This window comes from Centroberyx affinis, unplaced genomic scaffold (genome assembly GCF_046629955.1).
Source record: "Centroberyx affinis isolate AG114_WGS23_722 - 3 ecotype Tasmania unplaced genomic scaffold, CSIRO-AGI_Caff_v1 ptg001025l_1, whole genome shotgun sequence".
Classification (NCBI taxonomy): Eukaryota; Metazoa; Chordata; class Actinopteri; order Beryciformes; family Berycidae; genus Centroberyx; species Centroberyx affinis.
This window is the reverse complement of record NW_027279585.1, coordinates 337,986-361,624: the sequence shown is the minus strand read 5'-3', so window position 1 is coordinate 361,624 and position 23,639 is coordinate 337,986. Positions and strand designations below refer to the sequence as shown.

Genomic DNA, 23,639 nt, shown 5'->3' with positions numbered 1-23,639 from the left:
ACATACAGTAGTGTGTGTGTGTGTGTGTGTGTGTGTGTGTCACTTGTTGTTGTTACACTGAAATCTGACACTCTTTGTCTGAAACGATTGGTGAAAGTCAGTATGTGCTGATATTAACACACCACTGTTGTCACGTGAAACCCTTGAAACTCCAGTTTTGATGATTTTCATGTTTTAACTTCAGTTGAAGGATTACACGCTCCTCTATTGATTGAGAAAATTATTTATTTTCAAACTCTGTGGGATAAAGTCAAAAAAGCATGCTGCTCAATCTAAAAACAAGTCTGTTTTTCTTAGTTCCTGAAAAGTTGACGTTCTGGAGATACAAGGTTTTTACCCGACAGCAATTTTGAACAGTAACAGAAATGTGTGTTGTCCCAAACCAGACACACAGATGTGTTAAGAATGACAAATTTAGTTTAGGGTTGTGAGAACGGTTTCATGTCAGCAGTGTGTCCTCCGGATCTGTCTGACCCTCTCTTCCTCTCCACTGTCCTTTTAAAGATGTCCAACAGCAGCGAGGACACGGCTGAGTTCAGGGACGGAGCCGCCGCCGTCACCGTCAGCCGCCGCCACAGGGCCAGCCCGCCGCTCAACGGCACCTTTGATGTGGAGATTTATGGGAGCCGTGCTGAAGGTAGATCTGAAGGGCAGCGAGTGACGTTTGTTTCATGATTTGCATTCTAACAGCTGGAGCTGTCCTAGCTGCATACAAACTGCTCCACAGATAGGATCGCCCGCCAGGTTCAACTCCCCGTGACCCGAGACTGACTCTTGAAAGATAGTTTGCAGTCTGATTTTTTGATAGATATGCCAATGCTGGAGCTACATGACATGACATTTTTTCTAACAAGAACCTGATATTATGTGAAATCTCTCATTCAGAAACAAGAAATACACCATTTGCAAAGAGTGACATTACACTTACAAAATGATTCATAGCACACAATTAAAGTAGGTTACAGTACTTTCCAAAGGATATTAGATAACACTATAACAGGGTGCATTGAATTCAGGTGCAGATTTTTTCCAAAATGGATCACTCTACATATACATATTCAACATTCAACTATGTGCCTTCAAGCAGTGTGGCATACAGTACGGTTGCAGCTGTACAGAGAAGCGTCATGTGTGTTTCTTCTCAGGTCTGTCGGTGGACATCAGTGAAGACGACCTGAAGTTCGCCCTGGAGGGAATCCCGGGGATGGGACAGGTCCGGGTTAGAAGGGAAGGAGGCTGCAGGCGCCCCAAGTGGAAAGTCAAGTGGCTCACCAAGCCTGGGGACCAGCCTCTGATGCAGGTCAGACTCCAGCCTGATGTGTACTAGAACATACATACTTCATATTCCATCATTTATTTTTATTTATTTTTTATTTAATATTGATCTATTGCCTGTGAAACACACACATTATCATTATTATTATTAGTAGCAGTAGTAGTAGTAATAGCAGTAATAATAGCTGTAGAAGTAGTACTAGCAGTAATAGCAGTAGTAGTAATAACAGTGATAATAGCAGTAGTAATAGCAGTAGTAGTAGTAGTAGTAGTAGTAGTGGTAAAAATATCAATAGTAGTGATAGTAGTAGTAATAGTGGTAATAATTGCAGCAGTAGTGGTAGCAGTAGTAGTAGTAATAGCACTAGTAGTAATAGTAGTAGTAACAGCAGTAGTAGTAGCAGTAGTAGTGGTAGTCATAACAATCGTAGTAATACTTCTAATTGCAGTAGAAATAGTAGCATTAGTATTTATTCTTACTGATTGTATCTTATATTTCCTATTCCTTTTCCAATAATGATCGTTTCTCCAGACAATCGGAGAACAGGAGTCAGTTTGTGATGCTGAGTCACTCTCATTACAGGTCAATGACTCATCTGTAGTCGGCATCAATCCAGTAGTTGAAGCACGTGAGAAGACAAAGGGAGGACTGTTCATGCGAAGCCTGACAGGAGATTTCCTCCGTGTCTGGGAAAACAAACCTCAGGTACAACTGAGATGCAAAGAGCCTCAGGAACATTTGGTTGCAGTATTATCTATTATCTGTCGACTGTCCGTTGTGGCCATTGTTGATCATTTGATGTATTTGCTGAATGTAAATTATGTACAGCACGTGTCATTCATATCTGTGGTGTTGCATAACATTACAGTTTTGTATATTGCATGCCTCCAGGCAGGATTTAATCCGTGTTTGCATTTTATTAAAGAACTGCTTTGTGTCACAGGAGATACTGCAGCAATTGACAGCTACTGTTTTCCATTTTCCATTATTCTGTTATGACTCTAGTAGCAGTAACCTCATACCCTCAGTGGTTATTTCACACCAGTGTGTCATGTTTGTGGTGCAAAACCTTTTCCTAAACTCTTCATTACTGACTGGGGGTATTGTCATGCTGTTTGCAGGTGGAGGTTCACATCAATGGCATTCCCTCTAAGTGTTCTGGTGACTGTGGCTTTGAATGGTCGGAGGAATCGACCCCGGTTGTGACTGGAATCAGCCCGTCCCAAGGTGCCCTCCTAACACATTCCTGGTTCATTCAACATGAGGCGTAATTGGTTATTAATTCATTTTCTGAGGCGTACCGTATACAACCGATTTCCCTTTCTTTTTAATCAAAGCAAACTGTTGTGTTTTTGCAGAAGTACTGCAAAAGTTTAAGAGTGAATTAACATTAAACGATCTAGAAAAGCTAGGATAGGGATTAGTGTTAATGAAAATGTTTGATATCAAAACTGGTTCCAATATATCAAAAATTCAATACTTGTTCTAAAATGATGGGGAAAAAATAGTAAAATGTCTAATTTTGCAGAACAACAACCTATGATAAAACTCAACATTTAGCCCTATTGTACATATAAAACATTAAAGAAAAGGTGCATTTTGTATCTATTAATAAATGTCACTGTCTTGTTCAGGATCCCACGGCCTGGAGACTCTTCTGACTGTCACTGGGACTGGGTTCAGCAGTGAAAATGCCTCCATCATGGTGGGACGCGCTCGATGCCAAGTTGAACAAGTCACCGGTGAGTGAAATATGTTTGGAAAGAGGAACAGCCCGCTATGAGTCATGGTGTTTTTCACCAGTCTTTAAGATTAGAGGATATCAATGAGGTACAAGGAATATCTTTGGATTAATCAAATGCCCACAGCTCACCAAAATGAAATAGACTCCACAATATTTCTTTCTTCGTGTTTTTTTTGTTGGAAGGAGTTTAACCGGATTGTGTGAATTGTGTTTCAGATACCACCCAGGTGTGCAGGCTGGGCAGAGCCAGTGCTGGCACCTACCCAGTGTCAGTTAGCTTCCCCTCTCTGGGCCGGTCCCGCTACTCAGGGGGCGACGTCCTCAACTTCACCTACCAGCTCATTGTGTCCTCTCTCTCCCCGCTGTCTGGAAGTGTGGCAGGTATATTATTACGCACAGTTTATAACAGCTGTACAAAGTGTAAAAACCCTGATCCCTGTTAATATTTGTCACAAAATCAGAGTCAGAATCACTTTAACTGACAATGCACAGGAATTTGTCTTGGTAGCATCAGTGCAGACATGTTGACATATCACAGAGTTTCACAGTACATAGTTGAGCCTAACTAGATCTAACTGAGCAACAATCAATCATAGAACACAATGAAATAGGATAAATGTCAGGAAAAGCACAAGACACACAGTAGCAGATTTTAGCAAGACATAACTATCTATCTGCCTATCTATTCTACATAGCCTAACCTACCTAGGACAAACTTCCAAGAAAACCCTGTTAGGAAAAAAATGGAAGCAAACAGTGACAAGAACATGGGCAATGACTATGACATGGGAAAAACAGATGAGTCAGAGAGTTCAGTACATACAGTACTCACAGATATGGTCAGCAGGACCACACATACACAGTACATGTGCAAATGACCACACTCACCAATAATGTTTTATATACTATAAGCGTTATCTTCTGTTCTTCTCTCACAGGTGGCACTCTGCTGACAGTGACAGGCTTCGGCTTCAGCCGGCACACCATGGTTACGGTTGGCAGTGAGGAGTGCATGATGGTTCATGCAAGTGACACCGAGCTAAAATGCAGAACCCCAGCAGTAAGTGAACAGACTGAAAACCAATAGATTTTATGGACATTGTTGTCCTGCGTTTCCCAGCTCCTCAAAGAGCTACAGTACAGGACGCTGTACTCTTAGGCTGGGTTGCACCAACAAAGATTAATTTAAACTGGATTAAATCATGGTTTATCAATAAATTCTGTTGTAAACTGTACACCTAGTTTAACCATAAGCACGATTAAAGTTAAACCGTCTTTTACATCTCTGTTTAGTTTTTACTTTAATCATAGATTGACTTAAATCCTGTTCTCGAAAAACAAATCAACTCCAGTTTACTCAACTTTGATCAAGAGTTAACTTTAAACTGACAGCTGAGGTGGTTTAACTCTCATAATTGCATTTTTGTTGAGGTGATAATCTTAGTTTGAATCATTTAAATTTAGCTTTAAATCATCCATTTTAGATTTACTCAGCTAGGGTTAAATTTAAATTGTGCAACACAGCTCTAGTTAATTTGAAATCTAATTCAACTGTGCTGGTGCAATCCACCTTTATTGTACTTTTCATAAATCAATCATAAATATCATTGTGCAAATGCTTAATTTTTCATAAGGCAACTAAAAACGCTGGAGCAAATGACACATTTTTTTTTATCTCTATCACAAAATGATGAGGTGCACGGCACACCTTTAGTTTTTATGGACATTTTATGGACGTTTTCCTCTATTTTGCAGCACCTCAAGGAGCTCCAGACACTCCAGAGTTATTGGACTTCTTTATATCTACCTGTTTTACTTATTTCAGGGAACTGCAGGATCGCAGACGGTCACAGTGAGGGTGGGAAACATGAGTGAGACAGCAAGCAGCTCCTTCACCTACGATAACTCCCTTACACCCCTCATCACAAGCATGAGTCCCCAGACTACCACTGTGATCGGTGAGTGGAGAGGAACTTTTTCAAATGCCACTCTAAATGGAGCCATTGTAACACAGATTCATTCAGTTAATAAACATTCAAAGGAGATAGTATCGCTGTAATGGGTTTCTGAGCTTGGTAAAACTAGAAGAGTCCGTGGATTATGTTCTTTGATGTGGTTACATAGAGAATCAAGCTTAATGTGCGGGATGGGCATCTATTGTCCAAAGGTCAATAGAAATCTTATATGTCTAATGAATGCACTGGTACAAAATCCATTGTCCGTTTGGCCTATAGCTCCTTTGTTTAGGAAAATAATAGGATTCAACATTTGTTCATTTTGTTTATGTAATGTTTCCCAACCTATTTTTCTCTGTTTGTGCCCGTTTCTCTTGCTAGAGCCTGAGCGACGGAGCTGGAGATCAGAAACTATTAGATAATGGATGCATGTCATCCAACCTAATTATAGTATTCAAAAGAGAAGTGTCCACACAACAAGCGTGTTTGTTAAACCAGAGGACCATTAGTGACACTTTTGAAAGCTCTGGAATTACCCAGCCTCATTGTCAAACCAGTTGTAAAGTGTTAATTATCTTGGCACTTCAATGGCTTGAACTCCTACACGGAAAGATGTGTTGTTGACATTTCCGTTCTCCTTCTTCTTCTTCTTCTTCTGTTGTGCAGGACACCGCGTTCTCACCATCCTGGGTTCAAACCTCGGAGGCCAAGACAATGACAGCGCTGTGTTCGTCGGCAGGGAGGAGTGTCCCATTGTGCAGTGGACAGCAACCAACATCACCTGTCTGCTCCCTGTGCTTCCCCCCGGCCTGTATGAGGTGGACGTACAGGTGGGGAACAACGGCTACCCCAGGACAAGGTACTATCACTCTAGACTAAAAGATGTTTCCCAGACATAGTTTCCTCATTTGGAAATACTCTGTCAGGCAACAGAGAAAACATAACACTTGCTTTTGTGCTTTCTCACTGAGAGCTAACCATGCATGTTATTTTTATCAAGTGATCGTTAGCTGCTGACAGACACAGTCCCCAAGTGTTTTGAATATTTGTGTACACGTCAAAAAAGTGACATATGCTCTTTTGTTGCGTGTTTTGTCTTTGGTGTTGTACATGAAAAAAGATGTAATAGAAGGTAGTGATGCTTGTTTCCTTCTGTCATCTTGTCTTTACTTGACTTTGATTAGAAGACAAAGGTTTCTTTCTAAAATTCTACACATCAAATTAGGGAAAAAAGGTTCCCTGATGTTTATTGATCAGTGTTTCACAAATACAACCGATTATACCCTCTAAAATATTATGTATTTATAAGCATAGGTCTTCAGTCCTCTAATAATTCAGAAAATATTCCATAGTCAGTTTTACCATCAAGACAGCTAACATTTTGTAAGAGAAGGAAGCATGTTTTTCAAATGGTGGATCGGTAACACTTTACAATAAGGGTACATTAATTAAGGGTTAGTTAATGCTTAATAAGCGTTAACTAAAGTATTCATTTATACATTATTTAATAGTTTAAATAATGTATAAATTAATACCTTAGTTAACATGAACACCATTAGTAAATTATTACCAGATACATTAGTTAACTGTTAATTAAGGGTTAGTTAATGCTTATTAAGTATTAACTAACCCTTAATTAATATACCCTTATTGTAAAGTGTTACCGGTGGATCCTTCAATCAGGAATTTATTGGATTCTTTTCTGGTTTCCGTTTCATAGCAGTGGCGTGAACGCCACCATTGAATACATCCTGGAGATCTACAGCGTCTCCCCGGCGCTCGGCTCCCTGCTGGGAGGAACCAGGCTGACCGTTACCGGCTCTGGTTTCAGCAACAACACCTCTGACAACAAAGTCTCTGTCGGTAAGCAACATGAGTTCAAGCAATTTAACATAATCTATTTCACACCGAGGCTGCTGTACCCCAAAAATCACCAGCCACTTTCATGATTTTACCAGCCAACTAGATTTGTTATGAATCAGATGGTTGGCAGCGAGATAAAATTCCCAGCCACAACCACAATTTGCATGTTGGCGGCTAGCTGCTGGTAATTTCCCTCCATGAGTCTACAGTGAAGCAACACACACAGATATGGAAAAGTGAAACTATCTAACTAATTGCTGGTGGTTTCATACATGATCTCACACATCTTTCTGGGGGGTTATGGGCGTGCCAGGAGACGCAGAGTGTGAAGTGACGGCCGCCTCGGAGAACGAGCTGGAATGTGTCGTGCAGTCGGAGGAGCAGACCCACACCGTCACCAACCGAGGCTCCCACCGCGGTAGGCTCACGTCTCCACCCATTGTGCACCTGTCAAACCAAAGCTCAGCAGGCTAAAACTGAGAACAACAGAAACAGGATTAACTTGTGGAGAATTGCTGTGAGGGAGGAAACTGTCACCTGTGGCTGCGAGCACAATGTGACTTGTGAGGATGAACAAGGGGACAATATGTGATATGGGAAAACAACAAGTGTTACAGAACTAGTTTGACTGCTCCATTCTTTAAGTTCTTCCATAAGTATTCCTATGTTGAATAGGAGTTGTAATTATTTAGATTACATGTTGCACACCCACAGACAATAACCTATTTTCTTTTTTATTATTTTGCTGTATGTATGTGTATACTGTATGTATCATGTATATACTGTATATACTATATGACAGGACTGTATATGTCTTACTCTATTTCTGTCTATTTCTGTCTGTGTTGTCCAGATTTTGGAGAGGGAACTGCATGGAGACCTGCCGCACTGACAGTGTCTGTTGGAGATACGGTGGTTTGGCGTTGGGAGGCACCGGCCTTCCAGAACGTGGGCTACCGGGTCTTCAGTGTCTCCAGCCCGAGCGGCAACACCTATGAAGGGGGACCGTTCACCAGCGGAGAGACCAAGACCGAAAAAGGTGCAGTACAGAGCCCCCACCCCGCCCCCATAGAGTTATAGTTATACATCTAGGTCATGAGAGGAAAAGCGATAGCAACATGAGTAAGAGCAAGAGAGCGAGTTTTTCCAGTCAAGAAAAGTGAGAATTACGCTTCTACGCAAAATGTCTTGCGGCTGCATTGCATTCTGGTCTATTGAGGCTACTGTCAGTGGAGAAATTGATCTCTCTGCCTCTTCTACATATGGATTTCTCCCTGTGTGATTGTTGAATGTCGGTTCAAAATGGTTTCATTCTGACACCAAAACCTGACGTTTACCGCTGATGTTTTAGAGTAGTTGAACATTTTTGTGTTATCAAACTCAAATTGTAGCTGCAGTCGCGTCATCTACGTTTGGCCGAATATCCACAGGAATAAGAAAAAATACACCACCAAACAACAGTGGTAAAGTGTTTTAGGGTGGATTTTTACATTGGCATGATTGTCAGTCACACCAGGAATGTGATTTATTGTGGTGGGAAGTGGCACCCATCCAAACGTGTGACAGACAGAACAGGACAAGAGCACACTGTGTCCAAGTATGCTACATATTATTTGCTCTACACTCTCTATCTCTCTCTCTCTCTCTCTGCCCTCAGGCTTTTTCGGTTACCGTTTCACTGCACCCGGTGTGTATTACTACAGCAGCGGCTACATAGACGATGCCAACGACAGGCTGCTGCAGGGCGTTGTGAGAGTGAAGCCTCTGGAGGAGAGGAGCAGCAGAGTCTCTGTCAGCGTGGGAGGCATGGAGGCCAGACACATGACAGGCGGTAAATATATAGATACAATAGATAATAGATAGATACAGACAGTCAGCTGTAGGGGGATTCCTGCATTAAGAAGCCAAATGAGAATGAATGAACTCCCAGTTTGGGCCCTTGATCCTACATCATCAGCAGGTCCTTGATGCTCAGAATCAGAATCATTTAATTTACAGTACAGTAAATATGCAGGAATTTGTCTTGGTGGCATTGGAGCAGAGACAATTAACACAGTACATTTTTGCACATATGGTACAGGGACAACAGGACCTGACCTAGTGCAAGAGGGTCAGTGGAAGACACACAATAGATTGTAGACTGTACAAATCAGGCCCCAAAATGTGGGGCTGTGGTCCATCTTAGTTGAGTCCATGTCAATTCCAAGACCAGGTCCAGTCAAGTTTGAATCGAGACCAAGTTGAGACCAAGACCAGAGCAAATACAGTCCTAATCAAGACAAAGACCAAAATAAACAGTAAACAGTGTAAATGTCTTTCCAAATGTAAAACTAATGCTTAAAAGTTGCAACTGATTAGTGCATAGCATTATGTATTCCAGATGTAATGTTTGTAGTGCCAAGGAGAAAATAAACAAAGGTGGACCAGGTGGAGAAAAAAATATATCTTTGAACATTTTTAGATAAGATAATAAGTTGGAGCAAGACAGATCCGAGTCCAAATAGGCACAAGGCCGAGACAAGTCCAAGACATCAGAATAATGGACTTGAGAACTGAAGTGGTAACGACCCTGCCAATATGCATTCAGCATCCTACAGCCTATCTATATGGGTCAATCCTGAAGTGTGATATTGTTCCATCGATCTTCAGGCTTGTGAACTCATGACTCACATTAGAGGCGTCTCTCTCCTGCAGGTTCACGTCGAGTCAGCAGGTCGGTCCCGCAGTGCGTCTCCTCCCCGCAGTGCGGCCAGCCGTCCAATCAGACTTCAGTCGGCCTCTCCTTCAGCTTCCTTGCCTGCGCCACCCCCGAGGTCCACTCCATCTCCCCCAGCCAGGGTTCAGCGTACCAGCTCATCCACATCCAGGGCGCGGGCTTCAGCGACACCGCCTGCGCCAACGAGGTTAGGCGGGCTTTAATGGCTCATTTTATTAGGGTTTCATAAATTAGATTATCAATACATTTTGTTGCTCTGTATGCCCAAACTATTGATCTTGTCACTCAGTAGTCATGATGTTATCCAATACTGTAAACTACTGTAAATACTGACTTTCTACTGACATCTTTCTACTTCAAACCCTTTCAATCTCAATATGTCTGTATCCATGTCTGGGAAATCCATTAATATTTTCCACATTTATGTCATCACCCACCATCCAATAACTAAGAATGAAGAACCTTTTAATATCCCAAAGAAGCATATATGCTTATTGGGATATTAATAGGTTCCTCAAATGGTTCTTCTATGGCTTCACTCCATCCAACCATTTCCGGTTCTAGTTTGCACCTTTATTTTTCTGTGTGTAGTTTTCACTTGTTCTTTCAAAGATATTTGAAAAAATATGACTTCTGCTTGGTATCATTCAAGCTGTGTTCATCTGAGCTCTGTGTTCAGTTGGTGCTTCCTGTGTTTCTCACCTGTCTCCTCCGTACAGGTGACAGTGGGCGGTCTTCCCTGCGTCGTGATCAACAGTTCTCACTCTGAGATCAGCTGCAGGCTCGGGCCGGACAGCGGAGCCCCCGTCGGCGTCCCGCACCCCGTGGCGGTCCGAGTCAAAAACCTGGGCGGCGGCATCGTCACCGTGCCGCACGAGCTCGGCCGCCGCTTCGTGGTTCTGCCCGTGATCGACTCCGTCACGCCGCCCGTCGGCAGCCCCACCGGCCACACCAGGCTCCACATCCGTGGTTCTGGCTTCTTGGAGGGGGCGGTGACTGTAGCCGACATGCCCTGCTCCGTCCTGTCAGTCAACTACACCCTCATTATCTGCGACACCGCCCCCTCTCAGCCGCGTGCCGGCGACGCCGTCTTCCGGGCAGACGGGATCAGAAGCTCCTGTCACTCAAACTGCTCCTTCCTCTACTCTTCCTCTGTCACCCCCGCGGTCACCGGCGTTTCCCCCGACAGCGTCGACGGCAACTACACCACAGTCACCGTCTCCGGAGCGGGGTTCGGCAGCAGCGTGGACGACGTGGCGGTGTTCGCCGGCGTCCTGGAGCTGGAGGTCACCGCGGTAACAGACGCCAACATCATGCTGAGGGTCGGCGCTCTGCCTGCCGGGACCCACGACATCCAAGTGATTGTGAGAAGTAAAGGCCTGGCGTCCGGTGAAGCCGTCCTGAACAGCCGTGCCCAGGCGGCCCTCCGCCCAGACGTGGGCAGCGTGGCGGGAGGAACCCCTCTCACCCTCACCGGAAACGGCTTTGCCCCGGGGAACACCAGTGTGATGGTTGGCGGCGCACCCTGCAGGATCCAGGAGGTCACCCCAGGGTGGCTGCGCTGCCTGACCCCGCCTCACGATGAGGGGATGGTGACCGTCAGCGTCCAGGTTTTCTCCGTGGAGTATCCTCCTCTCAACTTCACCTACTCCCAGGCTCACACCCCCAGCATCAGCTCCGTCAGCCCCAACACCGGTGAGTAGGGTCCAACATGTCTCACACTGCCAAAAACATCCATCTTAACAAGTCATTTAGTCTCACAGTCAGCCTTCAAATCAATTTTTTATTAAAACAAGAGATCAATTCTGCCAATGAGGTGAGATAACTCCAGTTGCAGTTTTACTTGTTTCAAGAATTTCCGAGAAATGAGTGTCAATATCTTGAAACAAGTCAGAATAAAGCAGATCACTGCACTGCTATGAAGAAAATAAAACTTGACCCCATTGGCAGATTTTTTCACGTATTTTAAGAAAATTCCGATTTTAGGGCTCAGTAATAGACTAAATGACTTGTTAAGATGGAGATTTTTGCAATGCAGTGTCAGGAGAAAACATTGTGTCTCCAAAATGCCAGCATTTCAGAGATCAGGAAAAAATTATCTTATTGTAGATTGATGATGGTGTTTTTCGAAACGATAGAGGGGTTTTAAAAGGGTTTCATAAACTCAAACGCCAGAATATTTTCTCAACCCACAGAGCATCATGTAATCCTACAATTCCAGTAAAAACATGATCAAGTCACCGTATTTAGTCATAAGATTTTCTCCTGACAACACCCATAAATCAGAGGATCTGGCGGACAACAACATACAGTATCAGGAACTAAATAATGTCTTTGAGGCAATATATCATACTCATATTACATTTATCCTTTCTCTCATTCCCTTTTCTCTCCCTTCTCCCCTTTCCCCCCTCCTCTGTTTGCGTCCCACAGGCTCCAGCGGTTCGGTGATCACTCTGACAGGATCAGGGTTCGGCACCGACCCGCAGCTCGTCTCTGTGACCGTAAACCACGTGTCCTGCAACGTGTCGGCCGTCAGCGACACAGAGGTTCAGTGCACCGCGGGGGAAAACCCAGGGGGGCCGTACCCGGTCCTGCTCCACCACCGGGTCAAAGGTCGCGCCCAGTCGGATGCTGTTTTCACCTACGAGCTGCTTCTCAGCGGGGTCCAGCCCAGTGAGGGTAAGCAGTGAGACAATATGTTTTACTTGTTGTTTTCTATATCCTATTCTTTCCTGCTGGAATGACCCAATTTCCCCATAGTGATCATCAAACATTTCATCTTATCTTAAAGTGTTTTTAATAAGCGCTCTGTCTCTGTCTGGGATCCAGGCAGTTTTGGCGGCGGCGCTCTGCTGGCGGTCCGAGGCTCTGGGTTTGACCCTCACAACTCCACTGTGCTCATCTGCGGGGAGGAATGTGAAGTCCACAGAGAGATGTCCACATCCACCCGTCTCTACTGCCGCTCTCCATTCAACAATGGTGAGTATGGCGGGATTTATTACAAATGATACATGTATCATAGCAGGAAACTAACTGGTGGATTCCAAAATTTTATGGCCATTTTAATTATTGTTGAAGTACAAAATGGATGGGCGCCACACTCTCTTCCTTAAAAGTAGTGTTTATTACCTAGAGAATATTAAAAACGTGATGTGTCGGCCAAGGAAGCCTTCATCAGACAACAATCAACAAGATAATGCTGTAATATATGCGTGCAAGAGACGAATTACCAGCCAAATTGTGTCTTAGAATAGAAGAGATTGTTCATCTTCTAAGAAACTCCTTTCCCACCCTTCTTGCAACATACCTAGCTATAATTTTGCAAGTTTTTGTTTGGAAACAATGCATTCCTGCTGGTTTATTTTTGGTCTCTAGATACCATCTGATTACGGTTTGAGCCCAACCAGTCCTGTCTTAGCTGAACTTTAAAAGCTTTAATGGAGCTTGAATTTTTCTGTGAGGAATGTTCTTGGCCTGTAAAACGCAGCGGAAAATGACAGACATGTCAGATAAGACAATAACTCGTCACAGATGGCGAGACGTCTCAGGCTGCTTGTTCTCTGCATGCACGCATCTTGATTCTCCCTGTGCTTTGTGTGTGTGTGTGTGTGTGTGTGTGTGTGCGTGCTGTCTACCCTCAGGCACTGAGTCGGAGGTGAGCTGTGTGGTAGCTGTCGTTAACCAGTTGGATGCCGTCAACATATCAAATGGCTTCACCTACAAGTCCCAGCTCACTCCGCTGATCGCTGAGGTTTCCCCACGCAGGGGCGGCACCGCTGGAGGCACCAGACTCACAATCACCGGCTCTGGTTTCAGGTTAGTGTGCAGGAAGAGCCTCTGCAGTGATGACACAGTGTGCAAATGGCACAATGGAGCGGCACACCCAGATTATGGCCCACTGGTTCAGAATTAAACGCTCAACTTACACAACACAATCACTTTTTTTTGCACGGGTCTACTCCGCTTTCATTGCGTTCAACGTTTTCTTGCTTTTGCTTTTCAGTCATAATGAATAAATACTTTCCTTCCTTCTTTTCACTCGTTTTCATGCACCTCCTTTCACAATTGAATCTCATTCTGTTGGCTCGTCCTCTCACCTTGCAGCACCAACAGCAGTGAGGTGAAAGTGACCATCGCAGGATCCGTCTGTGACGTCCAGTCCGCCAACGACACAGTCATCGTCTGCGTGACCAACGCTCAGCCGAGGTCCCAGGAAACCAAGGTCCGGGTCAGCATCGGAGACCGAGGCATCGCCAAGATGGTAAGAAAGGACGGAGAAACGTAAATATGTTGTTTGGTGGACATTTTTTTATGCAAAGTGTCATACAGTACCATGAGTGTCTAGATTTTTAGTGTGGGCGGCCTTGTTCAAGCTCCGGTGTCAGCAAGAGGAAGCAAGAGAAAAGGGAATTTCCCTACAGGGATCAATGAAGTATCACATTACCGTATCACCTCTCAGTGTTTGGACCACAATTTCTCCAAATATTGTGTCTTTTCATCTTCATGTTACTCATAAAATAATCTGATGTTCTTCATTTCTTCGGCGTATGTTTATTTTCCCATCATGATCTATTATTTGCCTCTTCTTTCAGGATAATGCAAATTTCTTCTACATCGATGTGTGGTCGTCCCGGTACACATGGGGCGGCCTGTCTCCTCCAGAGAAAGGCACATTCGCTGTCATCACTAAAGGCCAGACCATCCTGCTGGACACCAGCACCCCCGTGCTGAAAATGCTCCTCATTCAAGGTATTAAAAAACCTTCTCAATAACACTTTCTGGTTGTAGGCCTACTTGGGAAGTTGTTTATTTCTTAGGAGTAACATCTTCCACCCTGTTGGTTCCACCGGCATCATTACAAACGCATGTTGCACAGCCAAGCTTTATTCAAACCCACAGAACTTTATTTTAAATTCTAGTCGAGATCCCAAGGTTTCCAAAGATATTAGATATGTCGTGCTAAATTACAGCAAAATGTGTATAAAATGATGCACAAGACATGTCAAATTTTTCCAATTGATGTAATGGTGCAACCATACAGAAATGGCATCTTGGGTTTGAATATTTCACTCAGTATAAGCAGCTATAGATTCAATGAAGCGTTGGAACTAGCAGATACAGAATATGTATGTGATATTGTCACACAGTATGGAAAAAATGTTTTTTATAACTTTGAAGCTACTTAAGGGGAAATTTAAGATGAAAAATATATATATATTTCTATAATCAACATTCAGTTTGTACCCTGCTGTTCTTTCTGTGTTGTCAGGAGGGACGTTGGTCTTTGACGAAGCGGACATCGAGCTGCAGGCAGAAAACATCCTGATCACAGACGGCGGGCGGCTGCAGATCGGCCAGGAGGGGGCGCCGTTCCAGCACAAAGCCATCATCACACTTCACGGAAACCTCCGGTCCCAGGAACTCCCTGTCTATGGAACCAAGACACTGGCTGTCAGAGAAGGGGTGCTGGATCTGCATGGTATGGAAACACACACACACACACACACACACACACACACACACACACACACATACAAGACATACATACACTCATCTTGAGAGATGTTTTCCATCTTTTATCCATGTACAGTAGGTTTATGACATTTGAAAAGTTGAAAAATGTCATTCCAAATGGAGATACTTGAAAATTAAAGGTACTATTGAATTTTAATGAAGATCATCACCTACCATAATACATTTCCTTTAAAATCATACCATTTTAGAGGATATAAACATGTATTTTCTTGAAATTATGATTTTTTGTTTTTGCTTGTTTTGTTTTCAAAATAGATATATACTGTTTATATATATATATATATACATACATATACATAAACATATATATATATATATATATACATATATTTATATATATATATATATGTTTAACCGTTCAATATGGCTGAAAATACCCTCATATTAAACCTGACAGTCTGCAGTTTTATCCTTGCAGTAACTGTGTCATTTCCCAACAAAATGATGAATAGTATGGAGTCAAAGCATCAAACAACATGCCGCTCAGCAAAAACCTACAGAGCTTACTGTATAATGACAGTCATCTCCTGCAGACCCAAAAATGTCACATATTCACCCATGTTAAAAATTCAGCAGCAGAGAATTTGAAATAGATGTGACACATATTCTAAAAACCCCTGATTGCATGTCATAATGTCACATAATGGGCAGGTAACAGAGTAATTTGAGCTCAGTGTCCTGCAGGGATGCTGTTATTAGTGACACCCACCCACCCACCTCAGGTACCAGTCATTGTTGTGAACCTGTTTCTCCAGGTATTCCGGTTCCCGTTCCCTGGACCCACTTGGCCCAGACCGCCACCAACGGCTCCGTCACCCTGAACCTGATGAAGCAGGTGACCTGGAGGGCCGGGGACCAGATCGTCATCGCCTCCACCGGCCACAGGTGCAGCAGAGCCTCAGATTTATGTTACATTATTTAAAATTATTATACATGTGTACTATATGTGCACACACACCCACATGCATGCACATTCACACACCTGCAGGCTGAAGTGTGACAGAGGATGTTGTATAACAGAGTGTGTGAGGCTGAAAAGATTTCAGGATTAAATCTGTGTAATCAAATCCCATGAAGTAGAAATAAATCTTGGTAATGTTTAGGGAAGTTGTGTAATGTGGAAAAAAATAACCACATTTCATCCCCACTTGCCTCCCATAAAGTATAAAGATTAAAAATCCCACACAACTAGAGTGCGTATAATCACATCCCCATCCACAGGCAATTTTAGTTTTAAATGATTTTACCATTTTGGATGAAAATGTTGTGCATTTTTGTCACAAGAAATATTGGAAAGGCAGTTAAAAGTGTATGGCTTCATTTAATTCCTTTTTATAAAGGATAGTGGGTAGACCTTTCACCTTAACTAGTTTTTATTGCTTATTTAGACACATAAAGTAGAGAGGGTGAGACAGTAGGCAAGCCACAGGAACTTGCCCACTCGTCTATCTCTGCTCTCATTTATTTCTGTTTGGTATGTTTTCCAGGCACAGCCAGAGAGAGAACGAGGTGAGGAGGATCGCCTCCGTGTCGGGTGACGGCAGGACCCTCACCCTGACCGAGCCGCTCCAGTACACTCACCTCGGGGTGTCCGTCACGCTGCCCGACGGCACGGTGTTCGAGGGCCGGGCGGAGGTGGGTCTGCTCACCAGGAACATTGTGGTGCGAGGCTCCCAGCACCAGGAGTGGGAAGACAAGATAGAGGCCTGCCCTGAAGGTTTTAACACAGGTGCTGTATGGTGGTTAACATTTAAGACAAGTGACATAAACATACTGTATAAGCATATTGTATGTCTCTTAGTAAATATGCGCATTAACTCTTTGTGGCTCTCATTCCTTTACATTTCTTTATGCTATAAGAATACTTTTAGGACACGAATATTTGTTACATCTATTCTCTGGGTGCTATAGTCTGACCTTTGCACTCCTTGCACCAATTAGTTGCTCATAATGTTGGCGATCAAATAATTTGGGCCTATTATACTGTTGCACATTTTTAGCAATTAACAGATTTTAGGGTCACATAATAACAGTGTCATGTTAATGTATTTGTGCTTCAGGTGAATTTGCCACCCAGACCTGTTTCCAGGGAAGGTTTGGCGAGGAGGTCGGCAGCGACCAGTTTGGAGGCTGCATCATGTTCCACGCACCCAGGCCAAATGAGAATCTGGCCATTGGAAGACTGGAATATGTCGAGGTAAAATACATTTTACACATGCATTTACTAAGATTGCTTTCCTAACCTATGCTGATCCTTTTGAGATGTTTTTATAAACCTCTTCTCACCCTCTCAATCTGTTATTTTCTCTGTTCCGCCTTGTTTATTTATTTATTTACACATATAGAAATGATAAACTCTAAACTCCTCATGTATGCTTTTCTCCCACAGATCTTCCATGCAGGCCAGGCCTTTAGGCTCGGGCGCTATCCCATCCACTGGCATCTGATGGGAAACATCGACTACAAGTCGTACGTGAGGGGCTGCGCCATCCATCAGACCTTCAACAGAGCCGTGACCATCCACAACACCCACCGCCTGCTGGTGGAGCACAACGTCATCTACAACATCATGGGCGGGGCCTTCTTCATCGAGGACGGCATCGAGACGGAGAACATCCTGCAGTACAACCTGGCTGTGTTTGTCAAGCAGAGCACCAGCCTGCTGAACGACGACGTCACTCCCGCCGCCTACTGGGTCACCAATCCCAACAACATCATCCGCCACAACGCCGCCGCCGGGGGCACCCACTTCGGCTTCTGGTACCGCATGCACGAGCACCCGGACGGCCCGTCCTACGACAGAAACATCTGCCAGAAGAAGGTTCCCCTGGGGGAGTTCGCCAACAACACCGTGCACTCTCAAGGCTGGTTCGGCCTCTGGATCTTCCAGGACTTCTTCCCCATGAAGGACGGCGGCTGTCGCTCCCGGACGCCCGAGCCCGCCGTCTTCCGCGGCCTCACCACCTGGAACTGTGAGAAGGGCGCCGAGTGGGTGAACGTGGGCGCCGTGCAGTTCAGCGGCTTCGTCATGGTCAATAACGAGAAAGCCGGCGTTGAGGCCAAGCGCATCGTACAGTGGGCGGTGAGCGGCTTCGGAGAAGACGGAGGGGCGACGGTGTCTGACAGCACCATCGTGGGCCACGTGGACGAGCTCGGCCTGGGAGACGACTACTGCACGCACCGAGGCGTCATCACGCCGTTCGACGACGGCATGAGCGTCCTGAACACCAAGTTCATCAACTTCGACCGCAGCTCCTGCGCATCCATTGGGGTAACCGCGGTCGACGGGACATGCGTGCATGACTGTGGGGGCTGGGCTGTCAGGTTTAGTGGGGTCCAGTACTTCAACGCCCCCAACAAGGCCGGCTTCAGATGGGAGCATGAGGTGCAGCTGGTGGACACTGATGGTTCCCTCACAGGTAATGAGTCATATTAGGCTCTTATTACTCATATTTGTCTCATATTAGTCACATCAACCTCTTATTTGTCATTGTAGTCTGCATCAGTCACATTAGTCTCATATAATTCCTATTAGTCTCTTAAACTGTATATCTTTAAACACTGCCTCAATCAATCAGTCTCAATCAATCTTTACTTATACAGCACAGTTCATAAAGTGAATGCAGCTCAAGGTGGTTAATAGCCAGGGTGTAAAAACAGATTTCCATCAGTGAGACAGAAAACAAGACTTACCATTAAAGGAATTATATATGATGAAACTCTTATTATAGGAATGCCACATCCTCAGAATTCAGAATGATCTCAGGTGCTGTCCAATTACTAACAGTGTTGTCTAGTTAGTTAAGTGTTGGTACAGTAAACTCATTTCCAATGCAGAGGTAAAATACATTGTGAACAAACTATGCAGTCCAATCAAGGATCACAAAATAGCAAACAAGCACAAATATGTGTTCTCAAAACTGCAATAACTGATGTTTAATTTTACTGAAAACTTCTGGTTTTCGTGTAACTCATCTCAGACTGATGGCACTTACTTACTATGAATTCATATCATAAAGGTTTATATCAGCTTTAATACGTGGGTTAATGGAGCTTAAGGGTTTATCTTCCTGCATCCCTAACCTCCATGTTACCGGTGTCACCTTGCCCGTAGGAACCGCCGGCCACAAGGTGGTGCCTCTGAGCGCCTTGCTGGACCCGGCACACTGCTCCCAGAGCGCCGAGTGGAGCGTGGCTTTCCCCGGCGCCGTGTGCGACCACACCGTCGACTTCCACCGCCTGTCGTTCAACAATCCCTCGCCTTCCTCTCTGAAGGCCAAGGATGTCATCCTGACCAACTCATTTGGTATTAAGAACACACAGAAGTACTACTAACCAAAAATCCATACATTAACAACATTGATAGAGCTGATCTCCTCCTACACAAGTCTACACAAATCTTACACAGATCTATTTATATGCTGTGGAGCCTGTGTTGTGATTGTTAAAATCTGTCACTGTTACAGGCAGCAGTGTGGTTCCCTATCTGAAGAAGAGACTGACCCATAAGTTCGGCTGGATGGCCTTGCTGCCGTCTACACACACCTACAACTGGTACTTTGATGATGTGGACCAGATTACAAACATCACTTACAATGCAAAGTTCTACAGCTTCAAGGTACATACAAGATCATTCCTATGTTTGTCTAATGCCCCTGTTTAGAATTTGTATAAAAATTGAATCAGTCAGATCTGGGTCAAATATTGAAATTATAGTAAATAATCCTGTTTGTTTTGACATTACTAGAATGCTATATGTGTGGGGTTTTCCACATAGTACAGTGCAATTAGAATGATAAAATTGCCCAGATGCAATAAACCTCACTACTTTGGTGCTAATATTTACACATCTTTAAAATTTCAGACCAGATTTTAAACCTTAGGCAATAGTTCAGCTCCTCTGAAGCTACAGCGATCCACAGAGTTTATTTACACTAATGTTTTGCATGTACTTTCTCCCTCTTCACAGCCAGATCAATATGTGATCATCAACCACAACTTCACCCAGAGTCCAGACAAGTTCCGTATCGTGGACTTGAGGAACGGCTCAGCTGCACCGCTGAACTACAGCGACAACCAGAACGGAGACTGGTACTTCGACGACAGCTCCAACAACCTCTACTACATGGGTCAGACTCTTCACTAGACACTTTAATATGGATCTCCTCACATCAGAGACACATCAGTGATCCCATGGGTGAAACATTAAGAGTTCAAAGGTTTCGTTGTTCTGCTCCTGTAGTGTCCGGGAAGAGAAGCGAGCGCAGGCGGCGTTCGAGCGCCGACCGCTCCACCGTCGACGTGAGAGTGAACTTCAGGGTCTACCGCTGCTTCTTCCCCAACTGCGTCCCGCCCCCGCCGCCTCCCCCCGCCACGCTCGCCCCCGTACCCAGCCGCCGGCCCGACGACTTCATGTACGAATACGGCAAACACTGTCACTCATTAGCGGGACCAGACTGATTCACACTCACCAGCTGTAGTCTGATAGTGTTGGTGATTTGAGGTCACACAGTTAGATAGATAGATAGATAGATAGATAGATAGATAGATAGATAGATAGATAGATGATGATGATGATAATACTTTATTGTCAGATCCAGTCTGAAATTTTTCTTGCATCACAGCAGCTCCATTTGCAACATCACAGAAAAGACAAAAATTAAGACAGGACACAAAACAAGATCAACAAGCCATTACCTGAAGGAGATGAATATAATTACAGCTACTATTTCCTTGCTTGATTTTGGAAATCGTACTACACTGGTTTGTACAGAATGTGGGTTGAAGAAAGGTCATGGAGGGACACTTTGAAAAACTGAGATATTTCAGTTCTTGACTGCGGTCTCTCTAGTGTTAAAATATCTTACCTGCTTCTCTCTTTCGTTTCCAGTCTGTGGTCCAACGCCTCTTTCTGGCAAAGCTCAGCAGAGAATAACTTCACTGCCCCAGCAGAGGGCGCCGATGTGGTCGTCCCATCAGGTAATGGGTTCAGCGCTGCAGAGAATTCATCTGGACTCAAGTGAAAGATAGAATGAATTGGGAAGTGTTAATTATGTTGCACTTGTTTCTTTCTTCATATATGAGCTCTCATCCTTTTTGTAGTGCATATCAGAGATGTGCTTGATTTTATCCTTATACATACAGTATGATGTCATGATTCATATGATATAATTTCCCTTTGCTTTAGGGTAAATAATATAGTGAATAGTGAATAACTCACACATTTTATTAAAGGGAAATCCCACCAAAATTGACATTTTGAGGTTGTCTATTAGATCATCTTTCAACCATCTCAGGCAATGCAATCAGATGATGACAAAAGATTGTATTTGCCTTTATCTCAGGAGCCAATAATTCAAAATACATTTTTTTTAAAAAGGGGGAAAATTCAGGAAAATGCACAATAACAACCACAAATTCAGTTTCAGAGGGATTCCTTGGTAGTTTACTACTCGTTCAATACCTCTGTTTCTCCACCACACCACAGGGAAATGGGTGGTGTTGGACGGAGACACTCCTCCACTCAATAAGCTGACGGTCATCGGCGTTCTGGAGATCCCCGACACCCTGAACGACTCGTCCAGCAGCAGACGCCGTCGGGCCGCACCCGAGTACAGGACTGTGGTGCTGGACGCCACCTACATCTCTATCCAGGTCAGTGCTCTGCTCAACTTTATCTTTAATATGGGACTATGGAGAGGAGACAAGGAGAGGAGAGAGGAGAGAGGAGAGGACAGGAGACGAGGAGAGGAGAAAGGAGAGGAGAGAGGAGAGGAGACAAGGAGAGGAGGAGAGGAGAGGAGACGAGAGAAGGAGAGGAAAGGAAAGGAGAGGAGAGGGGAGAGGAGAGGAGAGGAGAGAGGAGAGGACAGGAGACAAGGAGAGGAGATGAGGAGAGGAGAGGAGAGGAGACAAGGAGAGGAAGAGAGGAGAGGAGACAAGGAGAGAGGAGAGGAGGAGAGGACAGGAGACAAGGAGAAGAGACGAGGAGGAGAGGAGAGGGGAGAGGAGATGAGAGGAGACAAGGAGAGGAGAGGAGGAAAGGAGAGGAGACAAGGAGAGGAGAGGAGAGAGGAGACAAGGAGAGGAGGAGGTTATAAATTCTAGTAAATAGCATTTTTTCTAGCCTCTGTCACAGATGGATATCACACAATCGTGATTCAATCTATATATCCAGTTCATGAAAGCTTTTACATTTTCTGTTCTGAACACCTGGTATTGGATCGGTCTTCCCTGGGGAAAAGTGATGCGTTTTATGTTTCCGGCAGCAGCAACAGCGGTTTATTTTGAATCAATAGAAGAAGAACTGGGCAGTTAGCATGAGTCCCGCCTACACTGTTTGATTGACAGGTGCTCTGTGAGAAGTGCAGTGCATAAACACCACAGCAATGAGCTGCTTAGCACCCAAGATGTCACAAAAATTAAAAAAAAACAAGGATCTCGCAGATTACCACTTTAATTATGGCTTTGATTATAGTAACTATGCCTACCTCTGACAGTCCATAATGCCAGCCTGAAGTGAGGTGTGTGTCTCCTGTTGTTTCAGGGAGGCAGGGTGATAGCAGGATGGGCTGATGAGCCGTTCAGAGGTCAGCTACACATCAAACTGAGGGGGAATCACCGCACCCCTGACTGGCCTTTGCCTAACGGGCCCAACCAGGGATCCAAGGTTCTGGGTAAGGAAACAGTGTGATGTCCAGTTCTGTGTGGTGGCAGGAGCCTGAAGACAGGAGGAAGGTCGCTGGTTCAAATCTCCAGACCGGCTGGGAGAATGTGGGTGGGGGAAGTAAATGAGCATTATTCTCTGCACCCTCAATAACTTCTGTCAGATTGCCCTTCAGCAAGGCACTGAAGCCCCAGACTGACTGACTGGTGGCTCAGTAAACTCAAGAAAAATGACCACTGGTGTCTTAAATGGTGTTAAAATGCAAATAATGTGTTTCTTGGACAAAAAGTGAGAGAAATATGTAGGAGACAGTTTGACACTGAAATAGTGCGGTGGAAAATAAAAGTGTGGAAGGCAACTCTGACATACCCGGGTTCAATTCCCAATTCATTTGCTCCTGTGAGTGAAATTTTTAGCAAGTTTTTCTTATTTAATGATGACCAAAACCTGACCCTGACTGTAACTGTATTGTTTAAGTTGCCTAAACTTATCCCTAACCTTAAACAAATAATAATTACTTAGCCTAAACTTAACGGTTGGCTATTCTTTTCACATGTCGAACACATGAAAGTGCCGTTGCCAATTTGTAATCCTTTCATAGTGGAGAAACGCAAGTCTTCACATTATTCGTGTCCACAACATGTAATCTGCATTTCAGAGTTCATGCTCATTTCAGTTAAGACTGTGACTGATGACACTGAAATAAATAGAGGGAAAGATATAATTCAAGCTTCATTGTGTTTAACAGACATATTGACAGGAATTGTCTTTTGTATGGTCGACAAAAAAGTAATGTGAAGAAATAGAAGAAATAATTCCAGCCTGTGTGTTGATGTGCCGATGCATGCTGGAGCTCTGACTGAGTGTGTTTGCTGCTGTAC

The 23,639-nt window shown here is 44.2% G+C and overlaps 1 protein-coding gene across 2 annotated transcripts in view; it reads left to right on the top strand.

The window, feature by feature from the left end:
- pkhd1l1.1 (PKHD1 like 1, tandem duplicate 1) overlaps positions 1-23,639 on the top strand; it is a 53,820-nt gene that overhangs the window by 14,363 nt on the left and 15,818 nt on the right. For both annotated transcript variants that reach the window (XM_071522727.1, XM_071522728.1), the window contains exons 25-56: positions 505-637; positions 1,146-1,300; positions 1,859-1,981; positions 2,398-2,503; positions 2,911-3,018; positions 3,237-3,401; positions 3,959-4,080; positions 4,846-4,978; positions 5,642-5,834; positions 6,696-6,838; positions 7,152-7,256; positions 7,692-7,877; positions 8,496-8,669; positions 9,533-9,741; positions 10,274-11,249; positions 11,988-12,236; positions 12,387-12,536; positions 13,199-13,373; positions 13,662-13,818; positions 14,150-14,306; positions 14,827-15,036; positions 15,848-15,977; positions 16,580-16,821; positions 17,153-17,289; positions 17,482-18,511; positions 19,207-19,398; positions 19,559-19,710; positions 20,062-20,221; positions 20,335-20,506; positions 20,983-21,071; positions 21,580-21,746; positions 22,639-22,768. In XM_071522727.1, the coding sequence (XP_071378828.1) occupies positions 505-637; positions 1,146-1,300; positions 1,859-1,981; positions 2,398-2,503; positions 2,911-3,018; positions 3,237-3,401; positions 3,959-4,080; positions 4,846-4,978; positions 5,642-5,834; positions 6,696-6,838; positions 7,152-7,256; positions 7,692-7,877; positions 8,496-8,669; positions 9,533-9,741; positions 10,274-11,249; positions 11,988-12,236; positions 12,387-12,536; positions 13,199-13,373; positions 13,662-13,818; positions 14,150-14,306; positions 14,827-15,036; positions 15,848-15,977; positions 16,580-16,821; positions 17,153-17,289; positions 17,482-18,511; positions 19,207-19,398; positions 19,559-19,710; positions 20,062-20,221; positions 20,335-20,506; positions 20,983-21,071; positions 21,580-21,746; positions 22,639-22,768 (6,730 nt within the window). The remainder of the gene's footprint in view (positions 1-504; positions 638-1,145; positions 1,301-1,858; positions 1,982-2,397; positions 2,504-2,910; positions 3,019-3,236; positions 3,402-3,958; positions 4,081-4,845; positions 4,979-5,641; positions 5,835-6,695; positions 6,839-7,151; positions 7,257-7,691; positions 7,878-8,495; positions 8,670-9,532; positions 9,742-10,273; positions 11,250-11,987; positions 12,237-12,386; positions 12,537-13,198; positions 13,374-13,661; positions 13,819-14,149; positions 14,307-14,826; positions 15,037-15,847; positions 15,978-16,579; positions 16,822-17,152; positions 17,290-17,481; positions 18,512-19,206; positions 19,399-19,558; positions 19,711-20,061; positions 20,222-20,334; positions 20,507-20,982; positions 21,072-21,579; positions 21,747-22,638; positions 22,769-23,639) is intronic.